The following is a 12383-nucleotide window of genomic DNA, read 5'->3' as shown; positions in this document are numbered from 1 at the left end:
CCAACCCTGTGGTCTCACTGGGCAGGTAAATCAGGCACCTCAAAGACTGAGTATGTGGGCCAGCCCTCACATCACCCCAGCTGGTCATGCAAGGAAGCCATTCAAGCCAGCATGGGACTTGCTGAGTTCGGCTTCCCTCATCCCCCCGCCAAACCTTCTGGATTGATGAAGTCCAGGGACCAAAATTAAGGCTGGACCAGGGGCTTCTGAATATCCATCCCATAGGATATGTGAATGGAAATTAAAATGAAGATATTTTTGAGGTCAGAAACCAATATTGGAGCCACCTCTTATATATTGGGGGAGACAAAATCTCCGATACTTTGCGCTTGAAAAGTGCCTAACTAATAGGCTATTCTGGAGAACAGCAGTTATGGTGGCCTCTTTCCCGGGGACACACAGGCTCCATCGCTGCTTTTCCCTCAGGCCCACAGGCCTCCAGGCCATCTATCTTCCTACTGAAGATGGAAGGACCTGAGGTTATTATCCCTGGTCACTTCCCTAATTTCAAGATAAAATTAATAACTAACAATGATAAAGCATCTTCTACTTGGAAAGCAGCTATACCCATGGGCCCGCTTGATCTTCATAATAATGTGGTTAGCAGGTAGGGCAGGAATTGGTGAAAGAAAGAAAGAGAGAGAGAGGGAGGGAGGGAGGGAGGAAGGAAGACAGAGAGAGAGAGAGAGGGAAAGAGAGAAAGAAAGAAGGAAAGGAAGGAAGGAATGAAGGAACGAAGGAACGAAGGGAGGAAGACTGAGACCCAAGATGTAATGTGCGCCCTGCAAGGTGACAGCCACTTGTGTCACCTTGAGTGTTAGGGAACACGACCATCTGACTCCTCCCCCACCATGCTGCTGCTTCTTTTAAAGCACAGCTGGGGAGGGATCTCTAGATCTCGAGTTATTCTCTTCACTAGTCTGGACGTATGAGATCAGCAGTTTAGACCACTCTAGGGGCACGTGAGGACGAATGGAAGCAGCCCAAAGTAGTCTAGAGGTCTTCTGCTAGCCTGGGCATCCTTCTGGAAGCCAGGGTAGAAGTCAAGGCTAGTGTCTTCTCTCTTGCCTGGAACTCCCACAGATCAACTCTCAACACAGGCAGCAGGAAGCCACCAGGACTTCATATTTACATGCCAACTTTCAGGTGTGGAGTTCATTTGAGATTTGGCCTTTAAACCAGCCAACTGCTATGATCAGGAATTTCTGAGGCTGTCACGTCTTCAAAACTGTGCTAGAAATCTAAAATTGATGTCAACAATCTCTAAGAGTGAGCCTCTCTTTCCAGACCACCCAGGTAGATGGGCTGGAAATGGAGTCCCACGCAGTCCCCTGATCCCACTGAGTGACTCCAGGTCTACAAAAAACGCCATCAGGTCCATGTGCTGTGAACCTCCAGACCTGCCCCACCAGGTCAAAAATCCAGGACAAAGTACACTAGAGCCAGCCACTATCTGCTAGGAGGTGAAAGAACCAGAGGCAAGGCCATGGATTCCAGGCTGGCTTCTGAGGGTGCTGAAACGACCCTTTGTTGTTCCAAAGTATGTCACTGCAAGGAGCCACCAGACGTCCCTGCCTCTGGGAGCCACAAGGGTTTATAGACAGAGGTCAGGATGAGTATCATTCTACAACAGACCCCTAGAGAGTTCCCAGTGTGGGTGGGAAGTTCAGAGCATGGCTCCCGGCTTCAGTCCAGGTCTGCCAGCATTTGCCCAGAACACACGAGGGGGAGGTGTATCCCTTAACACATCCAGCCTCGCTTCCTCCTCTGTTAAAGGGATCGCTGTGAATCAGTGAGATAGCCTACATAAATCACCTTGAACTCCACCCATATGCAGTCAGTGCCCATTAATGTTAGCTCCTATTCTAGCTTTACTGCTGGTATTGTTCCAGGGCCTCAGAATACTTTCCTACTAGGAAAGGACAAAAGGGATGGGGGATCTTACAGAAGCACTCCCCACTCTGGGAGCAGAGCAGTACCCCAACCCTGCTCAGGAGTTCCCCACCCCACACTTCCCAGTGCCTGCCATTCCCACAGTGGATGGTGCCTCTACACGATTCCTACCTCAGGCAGCATTTTCCCCAAAAAATACCCCTTCCCCTGACTTTCTCTCCACCTTCGCAGAGCTAGAAACCCTGCCCGGGAAGCCCATTTACGTATTAACAAAGGTCTGCTGAGGCAGGCTCTGCTCCTCCTGGGGGTGGGGGGAGGGGAATGGCCATGAAGCTTGCCAGAGCTAGGGAGGGTCTTTTGGAGCTGCTTGTTTTACAGGCCCAGGGTAGAACCTTAAATGCAGGAGACTTGAAGAACATCAAGAACCATATTCTTACTCGGCAGCTGAGAATTTCAGATGCACCAGCCTCAAATGACTTCCCAAGGTCACACAGCTGGCAAGTGGCAGAGCTGCAACTAAGACACAGGGGTCCAGAGCCCTAACCCAGTGCTCTTTCCTCTGCACTTCACGGCCTCCAGACCAGTCACTAGCAAATGGGGTAAGGCCCAGAGAACGAGTCCCCAAGTGCCCCCTCTCCCTCACCCTTGCTCCAAAGTCAGGATACATTTTCTTCTCAGGTAGGCCAAAAGGGTTGTTTCTGGATCTGCATTTTTCTCCATCACCTATAAAAGCAAACACCAAAGAAAACTATATCAGAGGTATACTTAGTCATCGTCTCACCCAAGAATTTGTAGAGTTAATGGAGATGTGCTACATATATCATGAAAACGAAGGTGTTTTTCTTAATTCTATAAGATGAGCATATCAGCTGCAAGCCAAATCGTGTACCTGCGGACATGCTGCAATTGTAAAATTCTGCATTAGTGCTCAGCTCTGGACACCACAGAGCACTTAGGTACGGCGCCGGCCGTGCTGGGCTGACCAAGGCAAAGTTCCCTTCAAATTGAACAAGTCATTTCATTTCCAGCTGCTGGAGCACATTTGTGAAAGCCAGGGACAGCTGGGAGCGGTGGCATGCAGACCTCTGGCTTTGCATCCTGGAGGGTGGACTCTCAGGCGGTGGACGGCCAGTCTGCCGGCCTGTGCTCATAACAGAGTGTGGTGTGCGTTGGGTCATCACAGTCAACAGCACTAACACAGGTTAGAAATGGAGGAGAAATCTCAAACCAAAGGCCCACAAACAGAATGTTCAATAAGGCAGAAAGTTTGTCCATGAGGTGTGGTGCTAGTTTCAGATGAAAATCATCAAAGGAAATCTATGAAAACCTGTTTCACTTCTCCTCATGCATCATCAAGCCTAAAAGGGTCTGGGTGATTGGGATGATCAAGGGGAGAGAATGTGTGATAAGAGTTTCTTTAGAGAGACCTGCACTATGATTCTCACATCTTCCTAAAGTAGGAGGAGGAGGAATCTGCCTCACACCTCCAACCTCACGAGGGGCTTCTACAGCCCTCCATGTAAAGCTCACATGCTGCAGGGCATATGGTGGTCTGGCTTAGCTAAAAGATAGAAAAGGTCTTACCAGACAAGCTGAGGAAGAATTGTAGTGTAAGGATTGATGTGCACTTCCAGAGTTTGGAAGAGCAAAGGATGTGAAATTGTTGTGCCATGGACCCAGCACAGGCCATATGTGAGAGAGAGAACTTGCTTGGAGGTGTTTAAATCATTCCTGGAAGACTGACTACAGGAGGTGATGGGACCTCCATCAGAGTCTGTGTGGAGTGGACCTCCCAAAACTGGAGTCTGAGGGAGAACAGCCAGACTGAGAAAACAGCCCCCTACACCATGTCATGAGACTTGCAGTTGAAGGTTCCCAGCAGCGGGAAGCCATCCTACACCAGCACCTAATAAATAAGAACTTTCTCACTACCCTCTCCTCTCTGTTCCGAAATGAAACTGTGTTTGGCAACTTATAATTGCCCATAGGATTTTTTGTTCGCTAAGAGTAATCCAGAAGGTCATGAAACTACCAAAATTTACCCTTGAATAAAGTTGAAAGGAAAGTGGAAGATAAAATTAATTTTCTTTTATGATTACACCCCACAGGTACAGCTTGTTCAAATTTTCCTGGTTATAAATTTCACACAAGGAGTTGTTTCTTTTCTCTTGGAAATTAAATCATAAATGCACAAAATAAAAGTCTTTATTACCTTTCTCAAAGATGGCAATAAGGTCCTCTTAGCTTACCAAGAGGCTCCTGCCTCCCCTTCCTCCTGCCCTGCTGCTCTCCTTTTATCACATCCCATCAGTTCTCTGCTCAGTGCCTTCAGTGACCTCCCACATATTCAAGGTAGCATCCAAGTTCCTTAGGCTGTCTTTCAAGACCCTTTTCAATGTGTCCCCAGTCTTCATTTTCAGCCTGTTCCCCTCCTGCTTCCCTGCCAAGCTGGTCTTCATACTCCAGTGAAAATACAACTTAAACCTTCTAACTCCTGTGCCTTTGGCCATTCCATTCCTCTTTCACCTGCATCTTGACTTATTAGAAGACCCCAAACACTTCCCTATCACCCCAGCCACAAGTGGTCCAACCTTCCTTGAATTCCTTGTAAATTTAAAATACCTTTAAAGTACAAAGTCTGAAAAATACGTTTCTTTAGTGGAGGGTTTCTCAGGGTTTTAATATTCATCCTTTCATTCTGTCCACATTCATTGGGTACCTACGATGTGCCAACACTATACAAAGTGGTCTAGGGATATCTAAGAAGAGTATCTGGTGGGATACTTTTCTTTGAAATACATTTTGGAATACGGTACCTTACCTAATCACAATCCACTTTGCCAACTAGCTCATGAACTCCTGAATGGTAACTGCCTGGTCTTACAGATTGTATTCCTCCAGTACATATGTGTCCCATAGGCTCAGGCCTCAGAGGAGCTTGTAAATGTTGACGACATGGGTAGGTGGGTGGGTGAGTGAGTGACTGTTGCCTCATCACTGACTGCTGCTTCTCGTGGGGGTCACTCCTGGACACCTTCAACTGCACCCTACACGCCGAATCTTCCCAGACTCCTCTAGGGGCCACCATCTCCACTAACCAGAGAGTGACTGTTCAGAAAAACAAGAATCCTGTCCTCCAAGAGGATGGTCACTACGGTGATACCAAAATCCTGCGCAGCTCTTTCCCTTCGACTCTGACTCTAGATCAGATGTGGAAACCATCGTCACCAAGACCTGTCACCACCACAGAAGGCCCTCGAGGTATTTGATCATTGACATCTTACACCCTCTCCAGGACCACAGTGAGTGAAGACAGAATCCTGGACAGCGATCTGAAACAGGGAGAGTAGGAAGCTCATATTTAAGAGTGAGCCACTAAGTACCAACAGCTTCTTTGGTAACCTCCTTGCACAATATCTGGTAACAAAAGATCTAGAGTATCTTGGGAATAGAATTAGGAAGAAACTTACAGCTGTCTTTATTTGACTGGGAATTCCCTCGCTTGGTCTAGTTTTTATAGCGCTGCTTTCACCTCATCCCTCCTTGCATTGCCTCACCACCTTTCCAGCAGATTCTCAAAAGTCTGCGTGTTTATAAAATTAAAAGCACTGATATTCATCACAGAAACCTGTAGTAGTAGAAGCTTCAAGAGATAGTAGGGTTTGGGCTTCCCTGGTGGCACAGTGGTTGGGAGTCCGCCTGCCGATGCAGGGGACACAGGTTCGTGCCCCGGTCCAGGAAGATCCCACGTGCCGCGGAGCGGCTGGGCCCGTGAGCCATGGCCACTGAGCCTGCGCGTCCGGAGCCTGTGCTCCGCAACGGGAGAGGCCGCCACAGTGAGAGGCCCGCGTACCGCAAAAAAAAAAAAAAAAAAAAAAAAGAGATAGTAGGGTTTGATGTAATGATACTATCTACAAATTTTAAATTGCTTTCCTAAGGTGAAAATAAAATACATGGGGAAACAATTTTCACCAAACCAGATTCACCTTGAAATGCTCGCTTCTAGATCTGGTGCATCATAGCAAACCGTCCCCAAAGAAGAACAGAAGCTTGTACCGTCACACGTGAACTGATGGCTTAATAAATAATCAAACCTTAGAGTGAGACTGTGCCTTGGAAGTCACTGAATCCGTTTGCTCACCCAATATAAAAATTGCTTAGAAAAATGCCATGAAGATGCCACTGTGTAAGTAATGGATCGAGAAAGCCAATTCAACGACTGTTTCTTAAATCTCTACAATGCAATTGCTGAATGTGACAAAGTCGTTGGAATTCTTGGCTGCAAGTCTAACAGCCACCAACAAGGAAGATTTGCCCTGCCTCTTAGTTTGCTACCAGAGACCAATCCTGAAAAGAAGTCAGCACAGAGAGACAGCTCTGCACCTGGAAGAGCACAGCTGACCCCAGTTCCCAGGGCCACCCAGTGATACCACTCAAACTGAATCCAACAGTCCTGGGAGCACTGACATTGTGGCGGCTCATGGAATTCCCCTGCTACTCACCCAAATATATCCTGACAATTTAAGCACTAGAAGCATTTTAGTTCTTGAAAATTGCCTCCAAAGTCACCCAGTTTCTCAACTCAAAATTGCCAATGCTGCAAAACAAATAAAATTGCTCTCACGATGGGGTATAATCATCACTCATGCTGTGCACACGGCCATTCACAATGTGCAGCCAAGCCTACCCTTTCACCGTCGCTTTCCTTTCCAACAAGGGAGCTGAAGCAGATGCAAGCACCTCAACACCCGCGTAGGGAGAGCAAGTGGACAGTGGAGACAATGTGATGTGCTTGCCCCCTCTTCTCCCTGCACCTGCATTAAGATCCGCAAAGATCCTCACCCTTCCGGTGCTGCAAGGACTGGTACCCTTATCATAAGACCGCCCTCTGCCCTACCATCCCCACCTTCCCTAGGTCCCTGTGCAGCAATGAAGTTAATCCAAGTGAGCAATTTTTATCAAAGTAAGAGGTTTGCAATATTTATATGTATAACTAAGTGTGTGTGGGGGGGAGAAAAGCGTGCCCTTTAAGAAATAAAAATTGTGGCTTGCCACAAGATGTCAGTGTATGTCCTCACACAACTTAGCTGTTACATTTACACAGATGGAATATCAGAATCAAAGCTGTGTACATCTGAGGGCTTCCCTGGTGGCGCAGTGGTTGGGAGTCCGCCTGCCGATGCATGGGACGCGGGTTCGTGCCCCGGTCCAGGAGGATCCCACATGCCGCGGAGGTGAGAGGCCCGCGTACCGCAAAAAAAAAAAAAAAAAAAAAAAAAGCAGCTGTGTACATCTTATACCCTGAGATTAGCAAGAAAACACATTCCTGCTCCTTTTCTCAGTAAAGAAAGCAACAAAGCCTTAGGATACATTTGATTAAACACAGAAATGGAGGTGACCTCCAATCTCACCTAGAACCCTGCCCACCTTTCTCAGCTTCCTGCCAGTGTCTCTATTACCGCGAAGAGGTGGCAAGGAGCACGGGTGAACTCACAGACGCCTTTCTTCTCGCTTCCCTCCCCATCACTGCTTTACCCTGTGAGTATCTTGGCTGTGTTCTAACCCTGAGAAGGTCTTCTTTCCCCAGTGTTACCCCAAACGCAGCGACAGCTTTGAAGGAAGAGAGAAAGAGAGAAGGCGAACAAATAAGGGAGAACACAAAAGAGAGAGAACAAGAACAGGTCTTTTCCGGAGGACACACATCCCTCCCGGGGATCAGGGAAACCAGAGAAAGGGTCAGCTTCTGCTTACCTTTTTGCCATTCACAAAGAAAACCAACTCATCTGCTGTCATTGTCACGGGTTGGGGGTCCCTGAACTCCAGGTACCTTATGCCCAAGAGGCACTGCCAGTTATTACTGCTCTGCAACTTGAAAAATACGCCTCCCAAAAAAATGAAATGAAGTCAGCCGATGGGAGGGACCAAGCTCAGAGCTTCGGGGCATGGAGAGCTCTTGGCAAAAGACACCCGTTTACATAATCAAGGAAAATGCAATCACACACAGCAAATCACACCCCCAACACCTGTGTCGAAGAGCACAGAGGAAGACACAGGCAGATATCAGCAAGGAGGATGCTGGTGCCAGACGACTGTGGGTCTTAGGAACCACCCTCACAGAACCTGCTTCATCCTCCCACTTGCTGAAGACGGAGAAGGCGGAAGGGCCATGGTCATAGTGACAGTCACGCCAATAGAGGTGATTCACACCCTCCGCGTCTACACTTGTCATTTTACCATTTAGGTTTACAGCAACCCAGACTCAGCACTTACATGCAGGACTCATTCTCCCAGAGCTTGGAGGGGTCTGGAGTCGTAAGAGGCAGAGTCCAGTTATTCAGACGCAAAATCTTGCATTTGACCTCAGCAGGTCTCTTATCACTTTCAGAATCACTTATTTTCATCCTGTAAATGGGCAAATGAATGACATCAAGAGCAAAAGGCTGAGTGACAAATGATGTATTCTTGGAAGTGCTTCGTAAATAAGCAAACAACCAAAATTTCTATTACTATTGCAAATGTATTCTCAAAAGCACAGCAAAAATAATCCTGATAACAAACCACTTTTGAGGTTTTCCTTTTGTTTCTCTCAGGGAAATACCCTTGATTAAACTGTCAGAATAACTCATAAAAATATTTCAAAATACTGTACCAAATAAAATGTGCATATCTCATAGGCATAGGCCAAATTAATACAGAGCTGAAAACCTTCCCCCATCCAGTCTCCATTAATTCCTGGTATAAACACACATGCATATCACCCACCCAGGCAGCACCAATGAGCTATAAAGTCCAGCGGCCAACTGCCCCTCCCAACTCTCTCTCTCTCTCTCTCTCTCTCTCTCTCACACACACACACACACACCAGCATTCTCTCTGGTCTTCTACGAGGCTAGCCTCTGTGAAGTAGGTCACTTCCCCTACACCCCCTGAAAGATATGAGTGGCGAAGAAAGCAGTATTGGGCAGATGTGCTTGGTACAGAAATAATCTAGAGAAACTGAAGACTGCCAGGACAGCCACCATGTTATCAACACGATGCCGCTCTCCACACAGACTTTATTTAAGCAGGAGATGAAATTCCACTCGTAGGGTGGCTAATCATCCCAATTTGTCCCCAACTGTCTCGGTTTTAATACGAAATCCCTGGCCAATCCTTCAGTCCAAGGCAAACTAAGATGATTGGTCAGCATAAAACAGTGGTTCTTAACTGGGGAAGGGGGATCTTCATCCCAGGAGCCTTTCTGGCAATGTCTGGGGATATGTCTTGTTGACAGAAATCATCAATAATCAATTAATAATAATAATAATAGAAGAGAGTTTTAGTTGAGCCAAACTGAGGACTACACTCCAGGAGACAGTGTTTCCGATAGTTCCAGAGAAACATGGTTTTCAGAACAGTTTTATATCTTGTCAGAAAAAAGAGCATCTAACATGACAAGAGTACATCCCTTCATGGTTTCAGAAAAGACAGATCAGCACATACACAGCACATTTACTGACAGATCAGTAAAGCCCTGGCACCTAGGAAAGGAGACTTATCATGAAAGGAGCACCAGCACCGGTGTCCCAGGAAGGGAGGCATTTACTACTTATCTTTAAAATGGACAGTTTTACTTCTGGTCAATGCAGCCTTTTCTTTATCAGTTAAAGCAGGTGTACAACGTATATTTAATAGGTCACAAAACAGGCTGTTCTGGTTAGCATAAAGTGAAATCATGTATATGCCAGAATGACTTCCCCATACCCCAATATGTGAAAATTTCTTCCATCATTTCTTTTGATTGAATAAAATCTTTCAAAAGAAAGCAGTGATGACCAAAGTATTTGTCCCTTGATGCCAGAGTGGTTGCTGCCTGTCCAACATATCCCTCGGTGCTAGGACTTCCTCTCTCTTTCTTTTTTCTAGGAAAAGAGTTGCCTAATTATTCTCATTGGGGAGTAATTAATTAATCAACCAAAGTAAACACAGAGGTATATGATGATGGATAAACACAGGGTATATTATCAATTATATCAAATTGTTGCACAAACTTTATACTTGTGTTTGGGGCAGTCAACTTAGAGCAAACAGTGATACATGTCATGAGTACCTTGAGAGCTAGGAAAAGAATAATAATACGTACTACAACAGTGACAATCATCTATAAAGCAAATCAGGGGAAAAAACGCCTATTACTGAGGGAAGCTAACCAAAGAGATTATTTAAAGGGTTAGTTTCCCATACATCTTTTAGCCTTTTTGCCTTTTGGGAATTTTTTTTCTAAGTGTATGCCTACTTTTCCACAGGTGTTGATATAAGTGCAACAAGTAATGTGAGCAATAGCACAGCAACTCTTGTTAAGCCAGCAGAAAATCTAAGGCAACCTTGTTATCAAATACTACTTGGGCTGAGGAGCTTAGGGATGTCTGTTGTGCTGCAGTGCTTTTTGCAGTGTCCTCAGCTATTTGACCAATGGTGACTGATAGATTTCTGATCATCTCTTTAGAAACAATGGGGTAGCATAATGTACCAGTAAACATAATGATTCTATTTGCCAGCTATTAAGACATTTATGTGCCCATCTTTGGGAAAGTGGGTCAATTCTAATACCACAAGCAAAGATAAAGCCTGGGGGAGCACAAGCAGTCTCAATGATAGCCTTGTTAATTGGAAGTTTTCTTAACATAATATTAAACCACGGATCATTTTTCTTGCAGTTTTTCCAAAAGCTATCTGTATGACATTTGACATTTAAGAGTAGCTGGCATAATTTACTCGTGTTTTTCTCTTTAAGACATCTGTTAATTAAGTAAGGAACAAAGTGAAGCAGTCCTAGGGTATGTTGTATCTGGTCTCTAAAGACTGAGGACAGTATCAGACAAGGGATGGACACATTAATATGTTGAAGAATTTGAACCTGAAATGTTAGGCCAGAGAGAGGTCATTCTAGATGAGTGGTAATGTTTGGAACATCAGAAAAGTCGGTGCCAGGTATTAAGAGGGGCCTAAATCAGTCTTGTATTCACTGAGGAATTTGATGACAGATCCAACAATGTGTTAAATTGCCCTCAGTAACTATACGCTGTGACAACTTTACTACACAATGTTCTTTTCATCCTGAACATTGGGGCAAAAGCATAGCTAGAAATAAAACAGTAATTTTCAATTTGATAGATAAACATTTGGTAAACAGTTCAATTGAACTGGTAGAGTGAGTCTTACAGGCTTGGTCCAGATTCTTGGGTCTGTTGTCTACCACTGATGTCTCCTTCTCATCTTGGCTTGATGGTACTTGCCTCAGTCAGTGAAAGCCAGGTCAGGAATAGGTGTTAAAGTTCACTTGGGTGGAGGGGACTTTTTTAAATGAGAGATGTGAATCCATGAGTCTATGCCCTTTAATTTGAGAGCACACGGATTAGTAGATAATACCTGATAAGGTATTATCAGGTATCATTATTTTACAACATGGCTTCAGAGAATCTTTTGTTTGATTTCTTTTCCAATGTGCATAATCTCCTGCAGAGATTGTACACATTGCAGGTTATGGGGCATCTGATCTTTATCCAAAGATAGATTATTGAGGTAAGCTTCAGAACCAAGCTTAGAATGTCTTCTAAATAATTCAGTGAAACTTCACAATAATGTAACATAGAAACAAGGAGCCATCTAGGAAATGAGTCTTAGGCAATAAATATCAAACCTCAATGATAATTAACATCATGAGAACTTAATATACATGAAGGTATATTAATGAAACAATTTTTTCCCTCTAAAATTATCCATATCTCTACAAAATATAGCCAAATTAAGACTAATCTGTTTACAAAATAAGTCTGGTTTCAATAAACTTGGCCTGACTATTAACATAAGTGTAATTGATCATATGGACTCCTTGAAGTTTGACTTCATTGGACCTTTTCATAAGGAATCCAAATGGAACTTTCAACAGGCTTCTTAAGGCCAGGAAAGTCATGCCAGGGACTTGCCATCAGATTCTGCCTGTAATACCTACAGGTTTGGTAGGATTTCTCTCTTCTCAAGATCCAAAATATCTTGAGGTTCCTGCAAGTGCCAGGAAGTGGCCCTCCTTAATCACCTGGTAAGGTTGCTGGGAACCCGGTAAGTAAGGTACCAGCTTGTTTTTTCAAGGGGCTATATGGTTCCATAAAGTCTACCTTAGTTCCTTAAAACTATCTAGCCATACTTTATTTTATGTATATTCCCAAATGTGACATTTCAGTCAAAGCCATAGTAATATTGCCAGTGTTTCCAGCTGCGTCTTGTTATAAGGAGAACAAATTCTTACTGAACTCATGCAAATAATTGCATTGCCATGAAAATAAGAATACTCACTAATTAAGAGTTTCCAAATTCTGGTGGGATCAGGAAGGGAGAAAAGGTAAAGGTTTTAACTCTGATTACAAAGGTATAATTTACCAAATTGGTGTAAGTCATAATTAGCTTAGGGGAAATGTTTCCTTATATCTGGAAAATAAAGATGAAAGGCCAGT

General features: G+C 44.6%; 1 protein-coding gene across 2 annotated transcripts in view; it reads right to left on the bottom strand.

Annotated features, from left to right (window-relative positions):
* Positions 1–7985, bottom strand: part of XDH (xanthine dehydrogenase) — a 68821-nt gene extending 60836 nt beyond the window's left edge. The window contains exons 1-2 of one of the 2 annotated variants that reach the window (XM_049696316.1): positions 7645–7985; positions 2559–2616 (exon numbers count right to left, since the gene is read on the bottom strand). In XM_049696316.1, the coding sequence (XP_049552273.1) occupies positions 2559–2616; positions 7645–7686 (100 nt within the window). In that variant the 5' untranslated portion in view covers positions 7687–7985. The remainder of the gene's footprint in view (positions 1–2558; positions 2617–7644) is intronic. The other variant, XM_049696315.1, reaches the window with a different exon arrangement.
* Positions 7986–12383: the final 4398 nt, after the last annotated feature.

This window comes from Orcinus orca, chromosome 13 (genome assembly GCF_937001465.1).
Source record: "Orcinus orca chromosome 13, mOrcOrc1.1, whole genome shotgun sequence".
Classification (NCBI taxonomy): Eukaryota; Metazoa; Chordata; class Mammalia; order Artiodactyla; family Delphinidae; genus Orcinus; species Orcinus orca.
Note: the sequence above shows the minus strand (reverse complement) of the source record. Positions and strands in the feature narration are given on the sequence as shown.